Below are 27660 nucleotides of genomic sequence, written 5' to 3'. Positions count from 1 at the left end.
CCTCTCAAGAGGAAGAGGAGAAATCTCAAATTGCTAGCTCCTCCTCCATCATAGTGTGCATCCAAGCTTATCAGCAGCCCTTGTTGGGGAGGGTGCAGGCAGTTTTGAGGAAGTAGTCGCGGGCTAGGCTTTCGGAGACGATGCACTGTGTCGCGCGCAGGAGCGTTAGTATGGATCGTGTTGTGATGAAGATGTACGGTACGGTAGATTGATGGGCGGAGAGGAAGAAAGGATGGTAATTACCCTGCTACCATCATCGTTCAACCAGCCGCTCGACATCATATTTTTACAAGCGGTTTTGATATCGTTGCCGCCGTTTCCACACCAGCACGTGAAGAGGTTTTGGGCGCTGGCTACGGAGATGCTGAATCCAAAGTGTGAGTAAAGATGACGGCTTTCTTGAGAGAGCTGTTACGTATGAAAAAGGGGATCGAAGGGAAGGACATACAAGAGCACAGTGGCGACGGCCTTGATGGAAACCATTTTGATAGTGGAAGAAGAAGGGTGTTGGTTTTGGGAGGGTTTTATTGGTATGTGTAGGAGAATGGAGAGGTAGTGAGATGGATGTTTGCTGATGGATGTTGCATTGGGGACGGCATCAAGACTACTTTTATATTCTCTAGTCGGTAAAGTTACAAGTATCAGGCGTCCTTGGATGAGGTTTCAGTTGACACGACATCGTTTTCAAATAAATGGATAGAAACCCTCTTTTGCACACCGAGTCGGTTCCGGAAAGTTGCAAACTCTTAGCAGTGCGTGTATAACCGACGAACAAGGCCAGGCATGCTGGCAGCGACGGAGCCGCAGGCTGGCGAGAGGGCAAGGCTTTAACTTATGGTAATTGACTGGAATCTTGTTTATCTATCTGTGGCCAGGAAAGGGAGACAGAAGGCCAGAAGAAGAGAGAAATAAGGCCCGCACCAGAGAGAATCAAGGCCCGCCGAAGAGCAAAATAAGGAGTCTAATTGTTGCATGGGCAATTTCGGGATACGCCGGGCCCCCATGGACGAAGCCACGAATGAATGAGCGTGGAGCGAATGCACTGACTGTGATCACGTCTACATACAGAGTCGAAGATCGAAGAGAGAGTACCTAGGGTAGGTCGAGTACGGTAGAGTAGAGTAGAGTAGAGTAGAGTAGAGTAGAGTAGAGTAGAGTAGAGTAGAGTAGAGCAGAGTACATCCCATCCGCACGTAGCCTTTGGTTGATGCAAGCTCGTCCGATAGATTGCTGGACAAGGCGCGTCAGATGGCAGTAAATGAACTCGCTAGGGGTACCTCGACTCTACGGAGGACGGGATAATGCGGGAAGATCGATTGATGGATCAGACAGGAAAACCCAGTCGCGCCGGGTAAACCAAGCAAGGGTAGGTAGTGTTGCGAACAGGACAGCAAGGGGAATTAGATAGTAGTAGATACCGTAGAGAGTAGATACGGTACCTAGATGGATGGACGCAGGTACAGGTACAGTTAGTTGACTACAGGACAGTGAGTGTCACCTGGAGCGAGAGCATTAGAAGCACGTCCATAGAATCGAGTCGGCAGACTGGGAATTGGAGATATATTAGGAACAACGTAGATATTCCGCAACGTGATGAGCCGATCCGGATGGTGTTGACCAGCTACCGTACTGTATAGAGTATTTACGTAGTACTACGTACTACGTATTCCAATGCAAGTTCAGGTCCAAATGCAGGTTTGAGTTCGATTCTAATTTGGGACCAACACGAACAATCATGACACATGATACACGCGTGATACGACCCAGCCGAGCCGGGAGCGGAGCCCATTAGGCCGACCACGGACGGGATCTGGATGATGATCCAATGATGATGGGACGGATATACGATCAGACGGAGAGCGAGACAGAGAGGGAAGGGGAGAGAAAAAAGGAACAGAGAAGAGAGCAGAGAGAAGAGAGAAGATCAAAGAACAAAGAAGCCTTATGCACTCGCTCATTCACCAGGTAGTACGTCGTAAGTAGTCCCCTATTCACGACGCTCTGGCCGAAAGGTGAAAATTCAATTCAAAGGAGACTTCCAGGGCGGGGCGGATGAGAGATTAAGCCCAAGCCTGCGCTCCTTGTTGTTGTGACGAGGATCAATCGATCAAGGCGCTCTTTGTATGAAACCAATCCAATGATTCCAATTCAATCCAAACCAATCCAAACCAATCCAATAATCCAATCCAATCCACTCCACTCCACTCCAATCCACTCCACTCCACTCAGAGCCACCGCGAAGCCTCGGACCATATCCCGAAAAAAGAGTCCGTCCCGATACCCGTCCCATCCCCCATCCCCCATCCCATCATCGTCTCTGCCTGCGCCTTGGCCTTAACCTCCGTCCTTGCGTTTGAGCTCCACTCACCCAACCCCCATCGCTGGTCCACCACCAGCACCAGCACCAGCACCTGCACCTGCACCACCTGCACCACCGGCACCACCTGCACCACCGGCACCACCAGCACCACCAGCACCCACTGACACCAATCTCCCCCTCCTGCATTTCCCTGCCACTCTCTTTTCTCGACGGTCATGCAACCGCGATATTCTTCTGACTCCGAACAGCTTCAACCCTTCCACGATAGCTACTCCACCACGCCGCCTTCTCCCGTCGACCAGCCGCGTTTTCCCCCGACCTCTCCGCGGCACTCTCCAGTATTGCCTTCCGCCCACCCCGACAGCTCCTTCGATCGACTGCGAGCCGCCCGACGATTCAGTCGAGAGCGCGGCTACAACCCAAACACCAACCCCAACCCATCGCTGCGAGACTCCTGCCAGTCGGCGAGTGCCACTCGTGAACGATTTTCCCTTTCCGCGCCGCCGCATCGAGACGAGGAGGGCCGGGTCTGGGGGCAAGAGCTGGGCTACTCCAAATCCCAACGCTCGAACATCACCACCGGCGCCGACAGCGTTGGAGAGCCGGCCGCCGGAGGAGTCGCTGGCATCGCAATGGGCATGGCAGGTGGAAACTCGAGCGGGAGCGGCTTGGAGGCCAGGAGAGACATGTCCGGCCACCACGATCCTCGGATGGACATGCACGATGGCCCATCCGGATATGACGGCGTATACGAACACTCACCGTACTATCGACCGCCCCCGCCGCTGGGACATTCGCAATCCTCGCTGACCCCCTTGGGCGCTGCTGCCTTCCCCCCCGGAATCGCTTCTCCCCAGGCCCGCTCCACCATCTCCCGCTCCGACCACAGCATCATTTCGCAACCGTATCTCGATAATCCTAATCCTTACCAACAACGCTTCTCCCGGAATATAGACCCGAGTATGGGGGAAATCGATCCCAGCACCATCGACGACGATGGAGATGATGGGCTGGATTACCGGAACAGATCAAACATCAGCCTCGGGCACGATTCGAGTAGGGCAGCTCCAGCAGTGGGTGGAGCGGCTGCGGCTGCTGGGGTCCTCGGCTCTCTAGGTCTAGGCAAGAAGGGTATGGCGAGTTCAAGCGGCACAGAATACGATGCAGTCAAGAATTCATACGGCGGAGCGAACAACTTCGACCTCGGACAAGGACTGGAGAAGAGCGCGTGGATGGCCAAGGACGCCAAGGCAAAGCAGAAGCGGAGGTGCTGGACGTTGGCCGCCATCATCGTTGTGGTGGGATGCGCGATCATTGGAGGTATCGTGGGCGGCATATTGGGGAATCAAAACAACGGTAGGGGTTCCGGTGAATCAAGTCCCCAACGCAGTGGCGACTCGGCTTCGCAAGACACGGCGAACCACGGGGATTTGAACAAGGACTCTCCCGAGATCCAGAAGCTCTTGGGCAACCCGAATCTTCACATGGTCTTTCCGGGCATCGACTACACGCCAATGAAGTAAGTCACGAGAGAGCCGGCATTTCTTTCCCCCATCCCAGAAAGTGTGCTTCAGTTCCAGGTACCCTACGCAGGCAGTTGCTGACTCGCCTGTCTTCTCCCAGCACGCAGTATCCATACTGTCTGCATGATCCCGCATCTCAGAACAACATCACTCGCGATGTTGCTGTCATGTCTCAACTCACCAACCGGATCCGTCTCTACGGAACCGATTGCAACCAGACGGAAATGGTCGTCCACGCAATCAATCAGTTGGGATTGAACGACTCGATGAAAATCTGGATGGGTGTATGGCAGGACAAGAACGCGACGACCAACGCTCGCCAACTCGCCCAGATGTATGACATTTTTGATAAGGTTGGGTCAGACCCCTTTGTGGGGATCATCGTCGGTAACGAGGTTCTGTATCGCGAGGACTTGACCTTGACCGAACTTCAAACCCTGCTATCCGGCGTCAAGAGCAATCTCACGGCCAAGGGCATCGACCTTCCGCTGTCCAGCTCTGACCTCGGAGACGACTGGACTCAGGGGCTCGCCGACATTGTCGATTACGTAATGGCGAACATCCACCCCTTCTTCGCCGGTGTCAATGCGCAGGTAGCCTCAGGCTGGACATGGGACTTCTGGCAGAATCACAACGTGGTTCTCAAGAACGACACGACGAAACATATCATCTCCGAAACAGGCTGGCCCTCGGCAGGCGGCACCAACTGCGGTGGCGCAACTACGTGCGTGAGTGGTAGCGTGGCGGGCGTCACTGAGATGAACGAATTCATGAGCAACTGGGTCTGCCAGGCCCTGGGGAACGGGACGAACTACTTCTGGTTCTCGGCTTTCGACGAGCCGTGGAAGATCAGTTACAACGAGCCCGGCAAGGAATGGGAGGACAAGTGGGGCTTGATGGACGTCAACCGGAATCTGAAGCCGGGCATCCAGATTCCGGATTGCGGGGGGAGGACCGTCGCGTGATCTTTCGCGCCTTTCTCTTTTCTCCCTTTTTGATGATGGAGAAATTGTTGTATTGGACATAGCATATGGACTAGGGTGGGAGGCCGGGGCCTTGAACACGGTGAAGAAGGCTCTCGCATGCACGCATGATTGGATCGTATTAGACGGAGGGGGTGCAGGAAAGGGTCAAGGGAAGGAAGGTTAGTAGTTCTTCAACTACAAATACAGTAATGACATACAACAAACAGAGAGAGAGAAGTCAAGACCGGCATGGAAGGAAGTCTTACTTGCGGAGTTTTTTTTTATATATATATATATCATTCTCGTTTTTTTTTTTTTTTTTTTTTTTTTTTCCTGTATAGAAAAGTATGGGAAAGGATGTCTTTTTGTATATCTTGTCATTGTCATTGTCACTGTCATTTGTCTTTTTGTCAATTTTTTCTTTTTCATTCTCATTCCTCTCTCTCTCTCTCTCTCTCTCTCCCCTCTGCCCCTCCTCCTCTCTCAATAGAGAGGAGGGAGCCGGCCGGCCGGCTGGCTGTACGAATGAAATGAAATGAAATGCATGTAAAGTAAAGTCAAGTCAAGTAAAGCGTAAGGTGTAAAGTAAGGCTATATATACCGTCGGAAAGGCAGGCATCCTCTTTTTTTTTTTTTTTTTTTTTTTTTTTTTTTTTCCCCCTCTTTTTCAGGTTTATGTATCTGTCTTTCTCACAGCGCCCATCATCCATCACCTATCCATCCATCCATCCATCCATCGATTTTTGTTTTTCTTTCTTTGTTTCTCGCGCGCGCTGCCATGGAGGGCTGGCTGTAAATGATACTCGTTGGGAGATTGGGAGAGAGGGGGAGAGAAGATGAAAATGAATGAAAAATCAAGTCAAAAATCAGCCAGCCTCGGCCGGGGCTCCCATCTATCGTGCAAAAGCAGACTTGCGATGCACGTTGCAGTTTCCAGTATTACTACCGGTACCTATTCTATTATACTGTTCTCTACGACTACGACTTACACGAGTCTCGTGACCCGAGTCCCGTGACTCGACGTTGTGGGTCGCGGCTTCAAGAAAAAAGAGAATATTTGCCTGGGCCACCCTTCCTCAACCCCCCCTTTAACTGCCCGCAAGGAACTTTGGCAATTTCTCTTCCAAATCTCTTTGGACCGTTTGGATTGTGGGCAAAAGGGGTGAGGTTGGGGGCCGAGGAATGTAGTGAGCTTCAACAAATAAGGCTGCTGCTGGGAGGGAAAAAGAAAACGGCTTCCATCACAAAAACCCAAGGCATCGAGACGAGAAATGATTCTGAATTAATAACCTCGAAACTCCCCTTATTAATCCTCCCGAAAATTATCTATGCGAATTAAAAACCATGCTATGCTGAAAGGGCAGGTGAATACCTGCGCAGGGACGCCAGAAGATGCGACCCAAGCTGACGCGAGCTTTCCCACACGAACATAGAATGCCACCGAGACCTTGTGCACCCAGCAGCCTGCTCTGCGCAGAGCACGATTATCAAAGAAGAGATCCATCCATGTATGTACAGTCGATCGGATAAGCGCTCGTCCTCAATTCTACAAGAAGAGCATGGCGGCGACGACCATCACGAGGGTCATGAAGGACCCGGCCATAAGACCGTTTCCGGAAGAGCTGATGGGCATGGGGGGCTTAGTCGCGTTGGTGGAGACGTTGCTCTGGAGCTGCCCGTCGGGGATCTGCAGTTACCACGAGTTAGTGTTGTTGCTTCCTTGCGCTACGTCCTGCAGAAGATATGGGGAAGAGACGTACCTGCGAAACTGCAGGCAAACGCTGAGAGGTGACGGCGGTTGGGACTTGTACCTGTCCGTCGCTGATCTGTGGAAATTGTTAGAATCGCTGCATTCCACGGCTGGGCGAGGCAGAACATACCTGGGTGACTGGAATGCCGGCTGTGGGTACTTGGAGCTGGCCGTCGGTTATTTGTGTGACGGCTGGTGGGGCAGGAGGAGCCTTGGTGGGTGCTTGCACCTGTCCATCGTTGATCTGTTGACAGGTCAGATTGATTGTGTTCCTGTACGGGGTTTCGGGTAGAACGTTTGTACGACATACCTGAGTGACAGGCGGCACAGAGGTTGGGACTTGAGCCTGGCCATCGGTGATCTGGGTTACAGGGGCGACGGAGCCAGTTGCGGTTGGCTGTCCATCCTTTTGCTGAGAGACGGTGGCACCTGGAGAGGAGGTTCCGCAGGGCATGACATCAATGAAGACGGGCAGGCAGTAAGGAGCGATGCTCTGATCGTACAAGTTGGCGAAGTCGCCAGACTTGCAGGAGTAGAAGACGGTGGACCCAGCCTTGCTGGCCAAGGATCCGTTGGAGCAGATTGAGAATCCGTCAGTGTAGACGGCTCCGGTCTGTCCTGGGGCCGGGTCGTACTGGAATTGACGGTTGGAAACGATGTTACCGATGCGGCCCTCGCTATCGGTCAAGATGCCATCCTTGAGGGTGGAGGTCAGGAGTCCAGGTTGACCGCATGTGTCCGAAGATGCGCGCTTGGCAAGCTCGCGCTGAGGAAAGCCGTGTTAGAGAAGTGAATCACTATCCCGCCGTCAACGACCATGTACGTACCTTGGTCACGACAGAGGAGCCGTTCAGGATGGTGACCTGGAACTTTCCATCATAGTTGGTGGAGCATCCGGCGGGAACGGTTCTGGCTACGTGAGGAGCGACGCCGGCGAAGGCAACAGCGGCCAAGGCAGTGAGAGCGAGAACGGTCTGCATGTTGAGCGAATGGATTAGAAGAAGAAGAAGAATGGAATGGAATGGATACAGTTGTAATTGAAAGCGAATGGCAATTGACAACGCGTGGGGGAATTATGAAGATGAGAGGCACGGAAGATGAAATATTCCAAAGATGCTTGTGGTGGAAGGGAAGAGATAGAAGGGGGGGTTTGGGAAGGGAGGAGACTTTATAAACAGCTGCAGAGAGAGCCCCAAGAGCTAAAGAGCTAGCGCGAGAGCGGTGGATCCGACTACAGAGAAAGCGGCACTAGGCTGGCGGGCTGGCGGGCTGGCGGGCTGGCGGGCGGGCGGGCTGAGCACGCATCAGGTCTGTCTGTCACTCGGGTGGTTCTGGCCTCTGGCCTCTGGCCTCCTCTAGCCTCCTCCAGCCTCCTCTAGCCTCCTGTACCCTCCTCTAGCCTCATCCGGCCCCCTCTGGCCCTCTAGCTCATACTTAGCGGCGTTGTAGGGGAAATGACTTGTAAATAAACAAAGTTCTAATTCCCCAATCGGAAGGCGTGACGTGGACTAGTGCAGGTATATGGTATGTATCGTAGCATAGCATAGAAGTATGGTAGTATAGAAGTCATGGCGGAAGCCACTACCATCAACACTTCACTTCTCTCACTCCCCCTCCCACTCTCATCCTTCCTGGTCAACCGAGTTGTTTGATTGCCGAGATAGAATCTACCACCGCCACTCTGTCAATTCCTCGCAATGATGATCTTCAAACCTTCCTTCCTGGGTCTCTGTTGCCGAAGCGATCGTTACGAGCGACCTTGCAAGCAATTGTTGGGACTGGAAAGAAAGAAAAAAAAAAAAAGTCCGTGATGCACGTCAGTCAGCACAGCGCATGCAGAGCAGATCCCCTGCCACCAACAGCCGTCCCACGACTAGAGAAGCTAAAGAAGCCTCTATTCCTACATCCATGGGCAAAAGTGGATTTTGGCGGCTGCTTTGACGCCCTACCATCTCTTATAGCTCCGAAAATCAAGGGCGAGGTTGGGAAAAGTCCGAATACAAAGCCCATCCTATCCGCATGGCCAATTGATTGAAATTGAAGAGCCTTTGCAAAAACTCTATAAGTTCGGATGATGTGTGCTGGTGCTGGTGCTGGTGCTGGTGGTGGATTGAGCGTCGGGGCCCGGGCCCTGTGGCAAATCCGGGGTAAACAGGGTTCTAGAGAGAAGCTTGACTAAACTTCATTCAATATACTTACCTTCTCCATCTCTATTTACTCTACCTCTCGGCTCTCGCCAATTTGGCAGGTCAAGTGCGGAATGTGCGTCGCGGCGTGTTTTATCATCGTGTTGTTTTGAAGCATCTCTCAACCTTGTTGTTAATGTTATTGTAGAGAGGAATATCAGAACGACATGTACACAAACCCCCTTGCTTGGTCGATGGCCGCCGCCGATCTTGCATGCAGCCTTCAACACGCCCCGTCTCACCCAGTCCACAAAAGAAACGCCTCATACATGCAGGCCGAAATTACCAACCATTTTTTCTGCGTGCTTGGTTGCATGTTTATCAAAACAAAAAAGTTCATCCACTGCGCAACCAAAAAGCAATAGGCTTGCCTTAGCTTGCTTTGGCTTGTGCTTGTTAAAAAAAAATGCTCATTTCATTTTTGAGCCGTGTCTCAAAATATGCGGACCGCTGTTGTCGATCTCGTAAGTAGATCTTACCGAGCGTCATGATTTCGTCTCAACCTTCTAGGCCGAGAGGGCCGGGAGCCGATGTTGAAACACGTCAAATGCCAGTGGTGTTTGTTTATATCCATCTTTCGTCCACTTGTGCGAAACTCCTTTCTTCCTCCCCTTTAAAATTGCAAATCAACTGTTTCTGACATCAACCAGAACTCACCTTCAGCAGCGCATACGCCCTTCTAGCGAGACTTTTCATACAGCTCAATCATCAACTACAACTAGTGAGTATTCCTGAAAAGTACCGTACATAGGTATATGCTCCCTGTCACGTGCTCCGATCAACTATTGGTTGGGCCCTGATAGAATTTCCTCCCATCCCGTGGATAGGTGACACCGCATCTGGCATGCGCGCCGAACGACATGTGCGTCTGACTTGATCAATCATGCCCACTACCGGGACAAAGGGTTTGTGCTGGAGATTGCTGCTGTGCACCGTTAGACTAGCGCCATCACTTCCTATCTCTCTTACGCTGCTATCTGGTATGATACACGACAAAATCAACAAAGAGGAAAATGCGTGGCCGCGATGATTTCCTACTTTTTATCCTGCACCTTCCTAATCCCGTGCCCGGGGCTTTGAGACCTACTAGATATAAGATCTTGAAGTGTTTCTTCTAACATTCGCTCCTCCGCATCGACTTGCTTGTATTGCTTGTCAAGACTCACAACATCAGAACAGGGCGTCGCAGTGTATGGTATGTACAACCGCGATAAGGCACATGCAACACTGGGGAACGAATGGTGGTGGTGGTGAAACAACAAGTCTCCAGCCCGGGCAGCTTCTCTTTCCTTTATTCAAATCCCGGGGTTAGCAGCTAGTAGTGAGTGCTACGCTCTCTACCTATGACCAATCTGAGACAGAGGAGTTCCAGAGTCCTTGAATGCGATTCCATCCAAGGCTCAAGCTTTCCTTCATTGGTGAGGGGTAAGTCAGCGTTCATCATTGCCCGCTGGCTGAAAGAATGAAAGAGAAAGAGGAAACGGAGGCCAGTACACTCTCTATACACTACTATCATTAGATTTACTGCTAGAATATGAAAAGAGTAAGACACTCGGATTTTTTCAATGAAAATTGAAAATCCCCTATACCATTATAACTATAGAAAACGAAAAAGAAAAAAGAAAAAAAAAAGGGGGGGAGGGGGAAAAAGGGAAAAGAAGAAGAAGAAAAAATAAGAAAAAAAAAGAAGAAAAAAGAAGAAAAAGAAGAAGAAGAAGAAGAAAAAGAAAGGAAAATGAAGGGGAGAAAAAATCTCACATCCCAAACAACACGCCTCAGTACCACCCGTCCTCCCAACACCAAGCACGATACACCACGAAACGACAGAGAAACCCATTTCTTTGCTTCTATCTTTCTTTCCCACTCAGAACCCAAGTTTCAGTATTTCAATCAAGACGACAAGATTTTCTCGCTCCCTCGCCGCCGGCCCCCCCCCCCTCCCCTTCCTCCCCCAGCCCATCCATTCGAATCCCCCACTGACTGATATCTAATATACCAGTATGCTAGTAAATCTCTCTAGCGCAGTTCCTTCATCAAGGCGCTCGATATTCTGGTTCCGCAGAACGACTTGAGTTTCTCGCTTTCCCGCTCGCTTCTTTTCTGGCTTTGGATTTTCTTTCTACGGGCTTTGTTTACTTACCTTTTTTTCTCGCTTAGAGAGAGTCTTTTTTTTTTTTTTTCCCCACTCGTGCATCCAGATTTCGATAGCTCGGAACACAGCCTTTTTATCGCGAGGGAAAGTAGAGAGAGAACGAAAGACGAAAAGGGGGGAAAGGGGAGGGGTGCGGATGATAGGTGCGACGAGTCCGTGTTTTTCATCATGATTCAATCTGCGGCTCTTGTTTGCTTCATTCTTTCCTTGAGGGATGCGCTGGCAGGATGATTACAAGTTTCATAGGCGGTTTCCGAAGCTGTGGATCTCCAGCGCTTTCTAGAGCCGATGGAATATGTGATATATATTGTAGTAGTAGAGCGTTCACCTTGTTTGAATGATCTCTGGAGCTTTTCATTTCGCTCTTCTTTCCCTATCGCCCTGGCAAAAGACCATCTTTCGAGATATCAGCGTCGAATACCTAGACGGCAGGTACGATGGGATGTTCAAGCGACTTTTGGTACCGCAGATGGTGTACCAGCAGACGGCAGCAGACGGTGTTACGAGGGCGTTGAATGGAGATGCAGCGGCGATGAGAGCTTGCGGTATCGACGTCGACCTCGGGAAACGATGGCGGGCATCGGACCAGAAGCTGCAGAGCTTGACACGGGATCGAGATGGGACAATAATTGTTTTCTCTGAGCGAATCGAAGGCGAAAATGGAAGACGAGGAGCAAGCTAGGGACGGGTCTGATTGCTGCTGAGAAGAGAAGTCCGACACCGATCGAACCTGGAGGAAAAAGTTCTGTTGGGCAGGGACTTGATTGCCTACGCTAAACATCCTATGCCTGAATGAACGTCTCGTTGTTCTAGAAGCCCCGATGCAATTTCTCTTCTCTTTCTCGCGGGATCTCCCTCCTTTTCAAGGCTTGATCTGAGCCTCGAGACTCGCATCATATGGTAGATTTCGTAGACGAGACTTCTCATCGTTGTCGTCATAACCGTACTGTAAAATCTGGGGGAGGAAATATCTACGTGTCCGGGGGAGGGAGCCAACACCCATTCCCGCTCGATTGGAGGTGGAAGGCGGACAATGCAAAAGATAGCTCCAAATGGAGAGTGGCAGCGTACACAACCATAGTAAACTGGCATGATGGTTAACTCATCGAAAGATCTGCTTTGAAGTCCCTGGTCGCAAGGTCGCACAAGCCCAATGCCCAATAATTCCAGTCAGCAGGCAACGAGGGGTATCAATTATGCAATACAGTCCCTGTTCTGGGTACATATCTCTGTCTGTCTTTACCATTCCATCCATCTCCCGCGGCAATGTGCTGTCATTATGTAGATGTTCAACTCTCTCGTATTCCGTATTCTACACCAGCGTCGTCTCCGTGCTTTCCTTGGCAGGAATCGAAGTCCGTGGCTTCTGCTCTGAGTCCTCCATATCGTGTAGCGAAGGCGGTTTCGACATCGTGCTCGTCATCATCTTGGTCTCAGTTTCCCAGCTTGAGCGTTCCCTTGCCATAACTTTGCGCACCCATGGGACTGTGATCACTGCCCAGATTATAGCCCAGAGGAATGGCACACCCCAGCCTGGTACTCTGAATTAGCATCTTGCATGCTTCATTCTGGAAATTCTCAAGGAGAGGAACAACGTACCAATTCCATACGAAACCTCCTCCGGCACCTGATTGATAACCACAACCACCGTCGACGCACTCGCCATGATCAATCCTGGGATACTCCAAAACCAGCTCAAATCCCGAATTAACTTCCTGAAAATCGGACTCGCTCTATAGCGCGCATCCATTCCCTCTCGAAACGGCCTGCCGCCCCCAGAATTGACAGCTACGATATCCTCCACGATGTAAAAGATGCCCGGATGCACCAGCTCCCCCTTCGGCGTGGAGCTGATGCGGAATGGCGCCCTCCACCCAAAATGATCATATATGCTCATCAAAAACACTGGTCCAGCTATACAGAAAAGGATAGCAGGGCCGGGCATACTAAGCACGCGCAGAAACACATCGTGCGGCACTGCACCTATAATAAGCAATGTTGTCACCACAGCGATTGTAAGCACCATGATCCAATTCGTGATATCAAACGCCCAACGCTTGTCAACCCCCAGGGGCTTATAGAACCTCTGCTGTTTGATCAAGCGGAGACTCCTGATTGCAAATTCGACATAGGTGGGCCCGCCCCAAATCGCCGTGACCACGGAAAAGGTGATGAATCCTTCCACGTTGCCGCCAAATGTCATGGCGTAGTACAGCAGGATCGGGACGACGCAGGCGTCAAAGACCATCAGGGCGATGTAGCCGCCGAGTTTCCATCGCTTGAAGCCGTGGTGGAAGGTGAAGGGGAGCTGCGGGAGGAGCTGGGGGTGCTCGCAGTAGTATTTCTGCAGCGTGCTGGCGCGCCGCTGGAATTCAAACTGTGTCGCTGCCCGCGAGTCGTAATAGGCGGCGCTTTCATCGCGTTCGGTAGGGCTTCGTCCGTGTTCGAAAGTTATTCTGCGATCGTGGGTGGGGGATTGTTGGAGAGGGGCGGATGTGTCGGCATTGTGCTCGGAATTGGAGCGGACGCCCTTGATTTCTTCCGGCATTGATGTCGTCGTCGTCGTCGTCGTCAATTGAGATTGAAATAATTAGGTGAGATTGATGTTTGTGAGACTATTCGGAGATTTTCATTGTTGGGGAATGTGGATTGTGGATTGTGGAGATTGGAAAGGTGTAGAAGAACAAGAGCCGGATCCGGCGCGGTGGGTTGGGCAAGTTGATCGTCGGACCAAGAAAGTCCCTTCGCTATTCTGGGCATGGCCGAACACTACCGGATGACGACGCCAAGCCTCCTGGGGTTCCTCTGTGTATCTTTGCTACTGAAATTGATACTTAGAATAGCTGTATATGAATGATTTTGGCACCAACCATTTGAAAAAGAATAATAATATGGATTCTCGACGGATGCCTGGCCTGCGAACTTGAATTCATGTCATTTGGGTCAGATCAGCAAAGTCACGTGTGGAGTAACGGGGCTTGATTTATTACTCCCAGCGCAAACGGAGCGCGAGGAGGAATTACGTAGTAAGAGGTAGCACTGGATAGGCGATCCGGCCTTTGTGGTATCAAGAAAGTTTTATTCGCATCAGCTAAAGATTGTCCGAAGCGATATTATTACTAAAGCTATAAGCATGCGCGACCGGTACATCAGATTAAGCCACGAATCAACCGGCATCCGGCAGCATTCTGCCCTTCTTCTAATCGTCGGCTCGCTTAGGTGGGCCTCCTTACATCCTTTCAGTCTTAATCGGCGTAAGCGATTGCGGATCGGAAGCGAATGCGGATTTTTCGTATATATTGGAAATTCTTTTATACTATATGTTACGGCTGTCGAAGGCAGTATTGTATTGCTACCTAAGAGTACGCTCTGTAATGAGAAAGAAAGATGAAGAGAGGAAGAAAGAAGTAAGTGCGAAAGAAGAGGTCTTATAAGCACTCTTGCCAAGACGGGAGCCTAAGTTCACGAGGTAACGTGTAACTTATACGCGTGTCTATCCCAGGTCCCGTGGCCCGCTCGTGACTTGGCTTACGAAGTAGCGTCGCTATTACCGTAACACTATAGCAGTTACTATTACAATTATACAATATTTACATAAAGAAATAATCTACAAGTATAATTTTTTTTGAAATATTTAAAATCGTATTATCCGATGAAACATTTGATTATCGATTATTATTCTTATTAAAATTTGATTCTTTTTTTTACCTTACGCAATGAATCGTTTTAATCTCTACTATTATTGGAATTGAAGCCATCGCTATCGATATTAAAATTAAGAGAAGGAAAAACATCTTGCCTTAAAGAAAGGTCCTTGATAATATCGGTTCTAATTATTTGGTCGAGAAATACCTCTTTTACGAGGCCGCAAAATTTAACGCTCAAGAGGTTATTGTGTTGCTAGGTAAAGTGGAAGGAGAGCATGGTGCATGGGCCACCAAGGCAGTGCACGGACCTCAGGCCTTGGCACTTGTTCTTATACCGGTAGGTACCTACCTTCTATGACCGTACAACCTCGCCCCAATTTCTAGTTCTAAAGAAGTCGAGTCAAGTCAACCACAACCACACTCATCAAAAGCTTCCTTTTGTAACCTAGTATTATCACCAGATAAGTACTAGCAATATATTGCAACTACTAAATCTCGTTTGAATCGAGAATTGGAATAAGTATCAAATCGTCGTCTTTAATAATTAGGCCTGCAGCAAAGCGTTCTCGTATAATCCTTTTACGCTCGCGCTTAGCTTTGCGTAAATCGACTCTTTTACGATACTTAGCATCTCTTTTCCCTCTTTAAAGCTTATCGACGATTCGTTATTATTTTGTAATAGATTTAAGATTTTTTTTAGCTTGCTGCTCAGCAGGAAGATTTTCACTGATTTGAATTGTCAAACCAATTAAATATTTTATCGAATAATACTATCTGAAATGTTTCGAAAAGAAGTACATTCGTAAATTGATAATTTATACAAAATTTTTGTAATTGTAATAATAATTAATATAATATAAAAGATTTTTCTAGTATAATCGTCGGTTTTCCTTAAATTTAATTCGAAAGAGTTGACCGACTTGCTGTAGCAAGTCTGCACCACCAAGGCGGGACAGTAAAATTTGCTCTTTTATAATAAATAGAAAATCAACCAACTATTATATAGTAATTATTCTTATATATAAATATGCACCGTATTAAGTTTAGTAGTAATCTGTCAATTCAATTTTAATCACAAGTTGTTATTCCTTTATTATACTAAGTTAAAGTAGTAAAAATGGTACTTTTGATATACTTTTCTTATACGTTTCGACCTTATTGGTCCATGCGGTTAAAAGTCTTGGCGTATCCGAAACTTCAACCTCATCAAAATCGCTCGATTCCACGTAATCGAATCATCTACCACTATTCATAACTACCGTTCATCATCGAGGATGATTCAGCTTCATATAATAGCGAACCTAAGCTTAACGATAATATTAGAAGTTAAATAGCGAAGGAAAGTACTATAGGTTACGATGATTATTGATTGGGTATATATCAGAATTGCTATGTAAATACTAGAATAAGCGAAGAACACGAAAGTCGGACTTTTATTTAAACCTATTAAGAAAATACGTGCATCACTATCAACTTTGATTCAATAATTGATACCTTTAGTAATATAATAGATTAAATTATTTATTTTCGATCCATAAGACGTTTTTTTTTTTAAAAAAAAATAAGGTTATGGTTGTTAAGATATTCGCAGTAAAGAAGTAAATTTGAATTATTTAGGACAGTTTTTACTTATATTTTCACTATATCTCAATGTATTAAATCACCATAAATGAATACATCTTTATATTTTCAATTTACGTTTATAAAGCAAAGTTTTCTAAGCACACTTGGTACGTAGTATTCCACATCTCCCACCACCTCCCATCTTTCTCATCAAGACGTGATAACTCACTATCCCTCCGCCCACGAAAACCCACGTGCAGACGGCCCTCGCGCTCCGTAAACGAATAAGACGTACCACGGTACAGGCCTAAGTATTACCCCTCGAGGGTGCCTCAGTACTACGTATTTATTAACGTCGGGCGGGTATCCAAAACGCAATGCTTAGACCCTGGGGACCTCCTATAAGGTACGGCAACGTGCTAAGTAAAGAAATTATATACACAGTACTATTTAATCGAAAGCAAAAACCACCTTAAGGAAAACCTTTCGTTAAAAAACTTAAAACTTGTAAACCCCTTAAAAGCAATTTATAATGCTATGCGTCGAGTTTTCTTTCGATAATTGTCTAATACGTATAGCTTTACGAGCGGCTTCGATTCGTACAATATAAATATCGTTTTCTTTCGTCGTAAAGCTAAAAGGGCTCGCGTTCGTAGCTTTTAAATAAAGTCGGTATATTTGCAAAACGCTTTTTCGAAAGCGCAATACCGTGTATTCGATCAATCGAACTAAGCCTTTCTTATCTTATCTTTTATATACGTTCCTTTTCTATCGCAAATCTTTTTGATCTTTTCAATCGGTATGCCCGTTAAGTATAGATCGTAGTCGGCGTGGTATTCGAGAAAAAGGAAGAGGGAGGTTCGGAACCGCCGGTAACCTAACGCTTATGAAGCGGTTCCTTAAGAATTCATTATTTCTTTATATAATTCGTAGTAAAATCGATATTAAGCAATGATTGATGCTTAAAGAAAATTTACAAAATATTAGAAAATAAATATATACGTTATTTTGCTATATTTAATAAGCAGTCAGCTTTGAGGTCAAAATATGCTTTCACCAAGTGGGTCCGTCTTTTATTCAGGGGGATAGTATTAAACAACAACTACTACTACTAATACGAAGTATCCGTACTACTACCGGTATTTACTGTAGTAGTACGCAGTACTAGGTCGGAGTATCTTCCTCCCCGAACCCTCCCCGACCCCCGACCCCCGACCCATACCTCGGTTGGGAAAGTATAAGACGAGAGAGTGTTTTGGGAGGGGATCTTACTGTAAGTAGTAGTAGTAGTAGTAGTAAGGTAGTACCTAGTACTACGTACCAAGCATTTACTGCGTACGTACCAAGGTACAGGCCAAAGTATTACCCCTCGAGGGTGTTTCAAAAGTTTAGTTTCCATTTAAACCCCCTGGTTACCCTACCCTCGAGGGGTAATACTTTAGGCCTGTACCGTGGTAGTACTACGTAGTACAACAACAACAACAACGAATTCACAAGAGTTAGGGTTATAAGCTCCTGGTCAAACCCTAGTAAAAATATACTTTTCGTCTTTTACTCTCCCCCTCCCTATGACTAGTAGTACTACGTACATGTCGAAAGTATAATTTCGCAAGAGATCTTACCAGGGCTTAAACCAATCAACTTATAAGGATTCAGCTTTGAAAAGTATCTTTGAGCTAGTATTTAATCTATACAGTAGAGTTGACAGGGCTTTGAGCCATTCAGAAACCACCGCTCTATGATTTATGGACTTAAACTGGGTCCGACATGTGTTCATGGGGGAGAGTATTCAAGGAGGGGGATAGTAAGTAGAAAACCATTACTGCACCACCTTGCGCCAGGTCGGGATTTTTTACAAATGAAATTCAAGGTAACCGACGATTATACGTAAAATTTGCATTCGCTTCCGATCCGCAATCGCTTGCGCCGACTAAGACTGAAAGAATGTAAGAAGCGTTATCTAGGCGAGCCAACGATTACAGTTTTTCAAGTCAACTACACTACCTATCCCTCTCCCTGAATTTATTATTATTGTTGTTATACTTCGTACTATGGGTAAATAATGTACAATTTTAGTCTGTGCACACTTGATACTTGGCAATGCTGCTTGAATTATTATCGTTATATTATTAGTGGTACCCTTTGCATAAGGGCCCTGTCAACGAAAACTTTTAGAATTGCGCTCAGACAGCGTTTGTACATTGTTTCGGGCATATACTACTACTACCTCGAGGGGTAATGCTTAGGCCTCTATCGTGGTATTAACGTCGGTCGGGTATCCAAAACGCAATGCTTAGATCTTAGGAACCTTTTATAAGGTACGGCGACGTGCTAAGTAAAGAAATTACATATAAATTATTATTTAATCAAGAGTAAAAACTACGTTAAAAAAGGCTTTCGTCCAAATAATTAAATATTATATAAACCTTTTAAAAGCAATTTATAATGCTATGCGTCGAATTTTATTTCGATAACTATCGAATACGTATAGCTTTACGAGCGGCTTCGATCCGTATCATATAAATATCGTTTTCTTTTATTATAAAGTTAAAAAAGCCCGCGTCCGTAGCTATTAGATAAGGCCGATATGTTTGCAAAACGCTCTTTCGAAAGCGCAATACCGTGTTTCGATTAATCGAATTAAGCCTTTTCTATTTTATCTCTTACACCCGTTCCTTTTTTATTGCAAATCTCTTTAGTCACCTTGATTCAGTATACCCGTCAGGTATAGATCGTAATTAGCGTGGTATTCGAAAAAAAAGAGGAATGAGGTTCGGAACCGCCGGGAAAAAAAGATATCTTTTAAGAAAAGTCGCATATTGATAGTTTAATTTCGGCTCTTTACACTTTCTATCTCTTTTTCTACCGCAAGGAAAAAAAAAGAGAGCTGAAGGTTCGTAAAAAGCACTTCGTACAAGTACTACTACTTGGTAAAGAATCGTAGCCCCCCTCCCCTTCCCTGAATAAAAGACGAAAAGTATATTTTCATTAAGGGTTGATAAAGGGGCTATAACCTTAACGCATAGGAAGCAGTTCTTCAAGAATTCATTATTTCTTTATATAATTCGTAATAAAATCGATATCAAGCAATGATTGATGCTCAAAGAAAACTTACAAAATATTAAAAAATAAATATATACATTTTGCTACATTTAATAAGCGGTCAGCTTTAAGGTCAAAATATCTTATCACCAAGTGGATCCGTCTTTTATTCAGGGAGGGGGATAGTATTAATCAAGCTATAAGCGCATACGTGTACATTAGATTGAGCCACGAATCAACCGGACATCCGGCAGCATTCTGCCCTTCTTTTACTGCATGCAACTGGTCAGAGGGGCTTATAGTTTCTCAAGTCAACTTTAAGTACTTCCGAACAAGATTAGATAGTTAACATTAACATATTGCCTGTGTGATGACTCGTTTGAGAGCCGGGCCTCGCTTGCAAACAAATGAGCAATCAAGTAAAGAAACCCGGCAATTATAGATCGAATGAACCGCAAGAGTTCTGATTTTTGTTGTTCCTGATCTTAATCCCGAAGAGCGATAGATCCCCACACATACAGAAAGGCACCATGACCATTTCATCTGAAGTTATAGTAGTAAATCTGTTAGTATAGAAATTTTACTTCGTTAATATGGATGTAATGACCTTCGAAGATGATAAGATAAGCTTTCTGTGTTTTTTTGCTCCGCTCGCTCGCTTAGCCCCTGGGCTTCGAACTATCTACGGTACTCGGTGTTCGATGATGCTTTAGATTCTCGATTGTCTGGATAAGGACAGGGCTTTAACTTTTGCCGGCAACTGGTGACCTACCCCTCCATGCATCTCAACGTCTTGACTGTTTAAGCGAGGATGTCACTGGGGGTATAAAAAGCCAAGGTGGATCGGATGCATATAAGCAAACGAGAAGCCTTTTGATACAGGGCCATTTTTACTTACCTCTCGAACAAGTCATACCATCGAATTGACACTTGCCCGTCCCTTCCTCTTTTTCCTCTGCAAAGATGCGGCTCGCAGTCTTGGTCATCTTTATGACTTCCTCGTCTCTGGTTTCTACATCTTCGCGGATGCCAAAGCAGGATGCTATAGTTGACTCTATCCAGAAGATCGATTCTTTCAAGCCTAACGATGCACTTGCACTGTTGGCTTTGCAGGGACTTGAAAACATCCGCAAATCGGAGACCAGTAGTACTTCGTCTCGAGCACAGAAATGTAGTTTGAAGAACGCTGCCATCAGACGCGATTGGTAAATTATCATCATACTGTTAATGAACTCTCTAACGCGATGAAAAGGGACCATCTGTCAGCAGCTGACCGTATATCTTACATCGATGCTGTTCTCTGCTTGATGAGCAAGCCTTCAATCCTCAACCAGACCCAGTACCCTGGAGCCCGGAGCCGTTACGATGACTTCGTCGTCGTCCACATCAACCAGACCACGAGCATCCACGGCACAGGTAATTTTTTAGGCTGGCATCGATACTACGTGCACACTTACGAACAAGCCCTCCGACGGGAATGCGGATATCGAGGATACCAGCCAGTAAGTCCCAACCGACCGAAGTCCAAATATGATCTGGCTGACGATTATCTCAGTACTGGAACTGGGCCACGCACGCAACCAACCCGTCCTTGTCACCTGTATTCGACGGCTCAGCTACCTCGATGAGCGGCGATGGGGCGTTCTTCCTCCACAATGGCACCCTTGCAGGCGCTGGATACATTTTCCTGCCCTCAGGGAAAGGCGGTGGCTGCGTCACTTCCGGGCCCTTCAAAGAGTAAGCTCTCAAATACCACCACTGCCGAGCCTCCTCCCGTCATCTCTGACCTCCTCAACAGCATGCAAGTAAATCTGGGACCGATCGCACCAGCCATGGATGGTATTGTCCCGTCGAATAGCACTTTCGCTTACAATCCGCGTTGTCTTCGGCGAGATATCGGCACGCAAGCATCCTCGACCTGGCTTAAGATGGAGGATATCCTGTCTCTGATCGTGGAATCGCCGGATGTGTTTACGTTTCAGAATCGGATGCAGGGCGATTTCGCAACTGGGTTTCTCGGAGTCCAGTACGTACCTATAATTCTCTGAGCGTTGACTCCCTTCCCGCCCCTTTTCGAGGCTGTCTTATTAGGAATGATGGAGCCTAATCCGGCCTTTCGTACTTCTTCCTTCACGTCTTTGGACTGCGTCAAGACCTCTCTTTAGTTGTACGAACTGGCAATGCTAACGCTAAGTCCTCTCTCCCCTTAGTGGAGCCGGCCACTTCACCATGGACGGGGACCCCGGCGCAGACTTTTTCGCCTCGCCTGGTGATCCCGCATTCTTTCTCCACCACGCCATGGTAGACCGGACCTGGGTCATCTGGGAATCGCTCAAGTGGCCGGCGCGCGTGAAGGAAGTGGCCGGAACGCTGACCGTATTGAACATTCCTCCCAGTGCCAACGCCACCCTGGCGGATCTTCAGAATCTGGGTCCGCTGGCGGGTGACATTGCGCTGGGAGAATTGCTGAGTCCTTTGAGCGGGCCGTTCTGTTATATCTATCTGTAGCGGTACCGGCGCAGCTGATATCGTGGAAAACAGTTCCCAGGAACTCCTTTCATGCGCTCAGAAGTATTTGGGTGCCTTGAACATGTATATAGATATAGATATACATTCGGTATATGTCTCCTCTCCAAACCTATCATGTTTTACATATCGAGGAACGGCATGCCTATAGCGATTAGTCCGACCCGGGGTACGATTATTACGGATATATTGATTTGTTGTTTGAACAACGCAGTGCCATGTACCTACCGTGGCAGCCAAAAACCCAATGCTCGTAATCCACGCCGCGAGCCAGCTTATCATGATGCAGCGCTCAGCTGCACAACAAAAAGCCTATGCAACTCCAGAGTCTCGGCAAAGATAGCGATGCAGATCTACCTACCAGTAGATGCAGATGCAGAAATTCAAACTAGGATGTATGTATGTCGTCACTCATGACGTCCTCCGAGCGGGAAGAAGCAATAGAACTGCATGGAGGTGCATTGCATTCCCCCATTCCCGTTGCTAGGGACTTGAAGTTCTTCTGGATGATTGTAGCCGAGGCCCACTTTCACCAAATAGAAAACAACAACAACAACATCTATCCATCCATCCATCCCCTAGCCAGAACCATGGCATCTGTGACGAAACAAACACATCATGATAGACCGCGCTCCTTTGAATTATTTCACCTGCACGCTGGGCGAGGCAGCCGAGGCCAACAACTCTCGATCCTCAGACAACGTCCGGACTGTGAACGAACTGCTGGAGAGTCAGGCGAGGAAGCACCCCGGCTTGCCAGCGGCGGGATTCCCCGTACCGTCAGCAGAGGGGCACGACTGGGGGCGTGAGATATTCAGTTCGTAGACGCATTCCGCATTCCACACTCCGCCTCCGTTTCCTTTTGCTGACAATTGTTGTTCCAGCATTCCAAGACCTCCTCCGGGGGTCGCTGGAAGTAGCGAGTCACCTAGGTCCAGCTCACGAGGACGAAACGTGGGCGCGCACGGGGGATGGAGAATGCGTTGCGCTGCTCTGTCACAGCTCGATCGACTTTCTGTTTGCCTGGCTGGGGCTTATGCGGGCGGGATTTCCAGTCCTGCTGATCGCGTCAGTTCTCTCCTCCTCGGCAGGCCGAGTTCCACAGGGCGTGAACTGATAAAGAATGCAGTCCTCAGTGCAGCCCTGAAGCGATTGGGGCATTATGCAAGTCGTGCAAAGTTTCCCGGCTGTACCACGACACGGTACATTCCAAAGCCGCGTCCGCTGCGGCAAAGCTTGGCTCAGCGCTGCGGCCCATCTTGTTATACTGGCAGGAAGGGACGCAGCCCGAGAGCCGCATCTGCGATCTAGTGAGAGATACACGAGTACGAGTACGTGCCGATCAGGTTCTGGGGCCGAAACCCTCGGCTGAGGATGTAGCATACATTCACCACTCGTCCGGAACGTCGACAGGGCTGCCGAAGCCCATCCCGCAATCGAATTCGGGCGCCGTGGGGGTTCTACCGAGTCTCGAGGGGCAGGATGCGGCCACTTTCACTACGACGCCTCTGTACCATGGGGGTATCGCGGACTGCTTTCGGGCGTGGAAAAGTAACGCCCTGATATGGCTCTTCCCTGGTGCCGACGTCCCCATCACATCGAAGACGATCCTTTCGTGCTTGTCCATCGCTGCGCGAGCAACCGCCGTTGACAGCTCGCCGTCGGTGAAATACTTTTCGAGCGTCCCATACGTCCTCAAGATGCTCGCGGAGAGCCCAGCCGGGCTCTCAGCTCTCCAAAGCATGGAGATAGTAGGCGTAGGAGGCGCAGCCCTTCCCCGAGAAGTTGGCGACACCCTAGTGGCAAAGGGAATCCACCTGACCTCGCGTTTCGGAAGCGCCGAGTGTGGATTCCTGCTCTCGTCTCACCGCGCGTATTCATCTGATACAGAGTGGCAATACCTGAGAGCACCACCGCGAAGTCCGCTACGCTTCGAGGATCAAGGCGATGGGTCTGGCTTATCTGAGCTGGTTGTCCTGCCCAGTTGGCAACACATGGCGAAACGTAACAGAGGTGATGGAAGCTACGCTACCAGCGACCTCTTTGAGCCGCATCAAACCATAGCGGATGCCTGGAGATATCACAGTCGGAGCGACAGTCAGATCACGCTGCTTACGGGGAAGAAGTTCGACCCTGCGCCTCTGGAGGACGCAATCAGAGCCACTTCCGCGGTCGTGCGGGATGTGTTGATCTTTGGAAACGACAGGCAGATGCCTGGCGTCCTGATCTTTCCTCGCTCCGAGAACGACGGCCTTACGGCTGATGAATTGGCAGACGAGATCTGGAGGAGCATCGAGAAAGTGAACTCGGACGGACCGAGCCATTCTCGCATAGCTCGGGACATGGTGGTCGTAATGGCAGGCACGCACCAACCTCTTGAGCGGAGCAGCAAAGGCACTTTGCTGCGGAATCAGGCGGAGAAGACGTATGCCATGGACATTGAGAACGCGTACCGGGTGGATGGCCACGAGGTGGTAAGCAAGGAGGCGCAGCATGACGGCTCTGACGAAAGTGCGAGTGCGGAATCGATCGTGAGGGGTGGGATTTTAGAGGTCATGGGAAGTCAAGTCAGTATTGCAGATGAGGCGGACTTTTATCAACATGGAGTGGACTCTACGAGAGCTACACAGATAAGATCACTTCTTCAAAAGGTATGCGTCTGATGGATATGTACTCTGGATGTGCAAGCAAGATTGAACTGACTGTAATCAGCGAGTTGGACGATCTTTACCGTGGAACGTTGTATATGATTGTGGTAATATCGTGAAGTGAGCCATGAACTGTCATGTCACATTTCTTCCAGCTGTCGCTGATTGATACAGGCTTATCGAGTACATTCAAAAGATCCAAAACGGCTGGGACCCAGTGGACGATGGCCAAGAGGCGGAAATGGTGAAGGCACTTGTTGAAAAGTACTCCCGATTTCAAGTCCAATCACCAGTAAAGCCCCCAACGAGGCGTGGTGTCTGCAACAAGCGAGTTGTGGTCAGTTCACTCGCACCTGCTTGATTGAGTAACATGGAATTCCTAACCCAGAGTTAGATTTTGACTGGATCAACAGGGAGCCTGGGGTGCCATATTCTGGAGATCCTGAGGAACAGCCCCGATATATCGCGTATCATCTGCCTCGTCAGGGCCGAAGACGATGCCAGCGCTGCCAAGCGAGTGTCGAGCAGTTTGGTTCAACGACGAAAGTTACCATTGTCGCCTGAAGACCTGGAATATCGAGTCTGGTGTGTGCCTTTCCAGCTGCAGCAGCCGGACTTGGGTCTCGCTGCCAAAACAACTGAGCAGATCAGAAACACCGTATCGCATTTCATCCACGTCAGTGATTATATCCGTACCGAAGCTCCCCGTGCCCCTTCCAAATTTCTCGCTAATCAGTTATTTGTACAGGCCGCCTGGGCAGTGAACTTCTCGCTCCCGCTCAAGTCTTTCGTCGGCGAACACATCCGCGGCCTCCACACCCTGCTCAACCTCGCCGCCTCGTGCGCGAACCTGCGCCGATTCGCCTTCTGCTCCAGCACGGCCAGCGTCCTGGGCCAAGCCACCGCGCAAGACCTGCAGCAGCTGCGCTCCTCCTCCATCCCGGAGGAGATCTGCACGACGCCCCCGCCCACCGCCGCTCTCGGCTACTCGAAGAGCAAGTGGGTCGCCGAAGCCATCTGCGCGCAGTACGCCGCCCGTAGTCGGACGACGTCGACGCCCCAGCCGCTGCTGCCGGGCAAGATCCAGGTCCTGCGCGTCGGCCAGCTGACGGGCGATACGGCGCACGGGGTGTGGAACCGCGCCGAGGCGTGGCCGCGGATGCTCGCGGCGGCGGCGCAGATGGGCTGTCTCTTTCCCATGCTGGACGACGCGGAGCTGGACTGGCTGCCTGTGGACGTGGCGGCGCGGGCGGTGGTGGAGATTGCGCTTCATCACGACGCCGATGGTGACGACGACAGCAACAGCGAGGACGATAGCAGAAATGGTATAGTCTACCACCTCCTCAACCCCTCCACGCCACCAAGCACGTGGACCGATCTCCTGGCCTGGCTCCGCGAGACCGTCCCTCCGCCGTTCCACGTCGTGAGTGCAACCGACTGGCTCGATGCCTTGGAGAAGATGGATGCAAGCACTACTCCAGCGCAGAGCCTGCTAGGGCTGTGGCGAGCCGCGTACGGTGGCTCTGGCTCTGGCTCTCCCGCAGCGAGGGAACCGGTGCGATTCGAGACGGGGCGGGCACGGGCGGAGAGCGCGGCCTTGAGGGAGGTTGGGCCCGTGGATGGGGTTCTGGTGGGGAAGATCTGGCGGTGGCTTGTTGAAATTTGATATAAGGATGGATGGATACAGATAGAGATTAAATAGAAGATTAAGTAGAAGTTGAATATAAATGTGAATATGATTACTTATGGTTTATTTACAATAGATAGTAGGTTTATGGGTGATAATTACCGGTAAAGCTAATCGTCGGTCACCTTTGAATTTAGTTTTGAAAAAAATTTCAGGTCACCTGGCGCAGCCAGGTCGGCACCACCCGGGATAGTAAAAACTGCCTTATATAATCGTTATAAAATCAACTACTTATCTTTTCGTATATATTTGTGCAAGAAAAGATGCACCGTATTAAGCTTAACAGCAATCAACTAATATCAATTAAATTATTTGTAATTGCTTTATGATTATGCCGTATTAAGTTTTTTTTTTTTTTAAAAAAAAACCGGTACTTTCAATATGCTTTTTCATAGGAAAAGTCCCTGCGTTAACTAAGCTTTGCATGTCCAAAGTGTCGACCTTATTAAAACCTCGCGGATATAGGTAAGCAATCGATACAAATGTTACCACCCTCAATCACCTATACCATTCTCGACTACTGTCCGTTTTCAATAATTCGCCGCTATTAGCTTCGTACACTAGCAATTCTGAGCTTGAAGATAACATCCAAGGTCAAATGGCGAGGGAAAGCATAATGGGTCACGATGACTGTTGATTGCGCCCATGTCAGAATTGCTAAGTATATGAATATTCAAATAGGCGAGGGATGCGAAGATCTGACTTTTGTGAAACCTTACTTGTGAAAGGTGAAGCCGGACCAGGACACTGGTCTGGCTACGCAGCTTATCATGAGTAGTATTTGCATACTTTTTGCGCGATATACGGGATAAGGCGCGAGAAAATTAGCTTTACGAAGCTTTTCCGCTCGTACCGGAAACAGAGTTTTTCGTACTTTATCAAACCTTTCTCAGAGCTAAAGCTTTTACGATATACGTAGTACGTACCGGTAGTATCTTGCATAAGATGCTTGCGATACGAACTTCGCAGGAAGACTCTATTTGGTGTCATATTAAGTTCTAGCATTACGACGCTAATCTAAGATATGCTTGCGGCAAACGCAAGTCTCTTTTGCATTTCGCATTTTGTCGTTTTTATACGACGGCGCTTCTTCTCTTAGCTCAAAGGTACTCGACTACGGACTTTATTAAGCACTATCTGGGAAGTTTACGACTTTTTTAAAGCTTTCTTTACTGTCCCCCTCCCTGTAAAAGACGAAAAGTATATTTTTACTAGGGGTTGACCAGGGGCTTGCAACCCTAACGCTTGTGAAGCAGTTCCTTAAGAATTCATTATTTATCATATAATTCGTAGTAATATCGATATCAAGCAATGATTGATGCTTAAGGAAAGCTTACTAGATACTAGAAAGTAAGAACATACGTTACTTTGCTACATTTGATAAGCGGTCAGCTTTAAGGTCAAAATATGCTTTCACCAAGTGGGTCCGTCTTTTATTCAGGGGGATAGTACAGTACAGTAATAATCCGGCCGATTTTTAAGTTATCATAAAATTTTGCTTTAAGCATTGCATGTGACGACCTTGAGCGATTACCTGAAGAACTCACGGAAGCGCGGGGGATCACATGGAGCTCAGGAAGATCTTAAAGTAATAACTTAGAATCAGCAACTACCGAGTGTAGAGATTAAGAGAAGCTGAGGTTTACATACA

At 48.3% G+C, this 27660-nt stretch overlaps 6 protein-coding genes across 6 annotated transcripts; 3 read left to right on the top strand and 3 right to left on the bottom strand.

Annotated features, from left to right (window-relative positions):
* Positions 1-70: 70 nt before the first annotated feature.
* On the bottom strand, positions 71-483 carry L3040_008418 (uncharacterized protein; the record flags this gene model as incomplete). Its single annotated transcript, XM_066154039.1, has 3 exons — positions 71-145; positions 244-364; positions 449-483. The coding sequence occupies 3 exons, from the start codon at positions 481-483 to the stop codon at positions 71-73; spliced, it is 231 nt and encodes a 76-aa protein (XP_066010579.1).
* A 2052-nt stretch (positions 484-2535) lies between these two features.
* Positions 2536-4808, top strand: L3040_008417 (uncharacterized protein; the record flags this gene model as incomplete). The annotated part of the gene is made up of 2 exons (XM_007292068.2): positions 2536-3839; positions 3944-4808. The coding sequence occupies 2 exons, from the start codon at positions 2536-2538 to the stop codon at positions 4806-4808; spliced, it is 2169 nt and encodes a 722-aa protein (XP_007292130.2).
* Positions 4809-6114: 1306 nt separating this feature from the next.
* On the bottom strand, positions 6115-7538 carry L3040_008416 (uncharacterized protein; the record flags this gene model as incomplete). Its single annotated transcript, XM_007292067.2, has 7 exons — positions 6115-6134; positions 6181-6272; positions 6359-6495; positions 6569-6634; positions 6689-6802; positions 6869-7324; positions 7386-7538. The coding sequence occupies 7 exons, from the start codon at positions 7536-7538 to the stop codon at positions 6115-6117; spliced, it is 1038 nt and encodes a 345-aa protein (XP_007292129.2).
* A 4670-nt stretch (positions 7539-12208) lies between these two features.
* L3040_008415 (uncharacterized protein) lies at positions 12209-13444 on the bottom strand (the record flags this gene model as incomplete). Its single annotated transcript, XM_007292066.2, has 2 exons — positions 12209-12429; positions 12496-13444. The coding sequence occupies 2 exons, from the start codon at positions 13442-13444 to the stop codon at positions 12209-12211; spliced, it is 1170 nt and encodes a 389-aa protein (XP_007292128.2).
* A 6667-nt stretch (positions 13445-20111) lies between these two features.
* On the top strand, positions 20112-21656 carry L3040_008414 (uncharacterized protein; the record flags this gene model as incomplete). The annotated part of the gene is made up of 5 exons (XM_066154037.1): positions 20112-20353; positions 20401-20650; positions 20704-20885; positions 20947-21174; positions 21359-21656. 5 exons carry the CDS (start codon positions 20112-20114, stop codon positions 21654-21656), a joined length of 1200 nt encoding a protein of 399 aa, XP_066010578.1.
* A 636-nt stretch (positions 21657-22292) lies between these two features.
* Positions 22293-25988, top strand: L3040_008413 (uncharacterized protein; the record flags this gene model as incomplete). The annotated part of the gene is made up of 7 exons (XM_007292064.2): positions 22293-22491; positions 22559-22742; positions 22804-24325; positions 24387-24442; positions 24497-24659; positions 24717-24998; positions 25071-25988. 7 exons carry the CDS (start codon positions 22293-22295, stop codon positions 25986-25988), a joined length of 3324 nt encoding a protein of 1107 aa, XP_007292126.2.
* Between the last annotated feature and the right edge of the window lie 1672 nt (positions 25989-27660).

Source organism: Drepanopeziza brunnea, assembly GCF_022702325.1.
Source record: "Drepanopeziza brunnea f. sp. 'multigermtubi' strain 214-2 chromosome Unknown ctg15, whole genome shotgun sequence".
In the NCBI taxonomy this organism is placed as follows: Eukaryota; Fungi; Ascomycota; class Leotiomycetes; order Helotiales; family Drepanopezizaceae; genus Drepanopeziza; species Drepanopeziza brunnea.
Note: the sequence above shows the minus strand (reverse complement) of the source record. Positions and strands in the feature narration are given on the sequence as shown.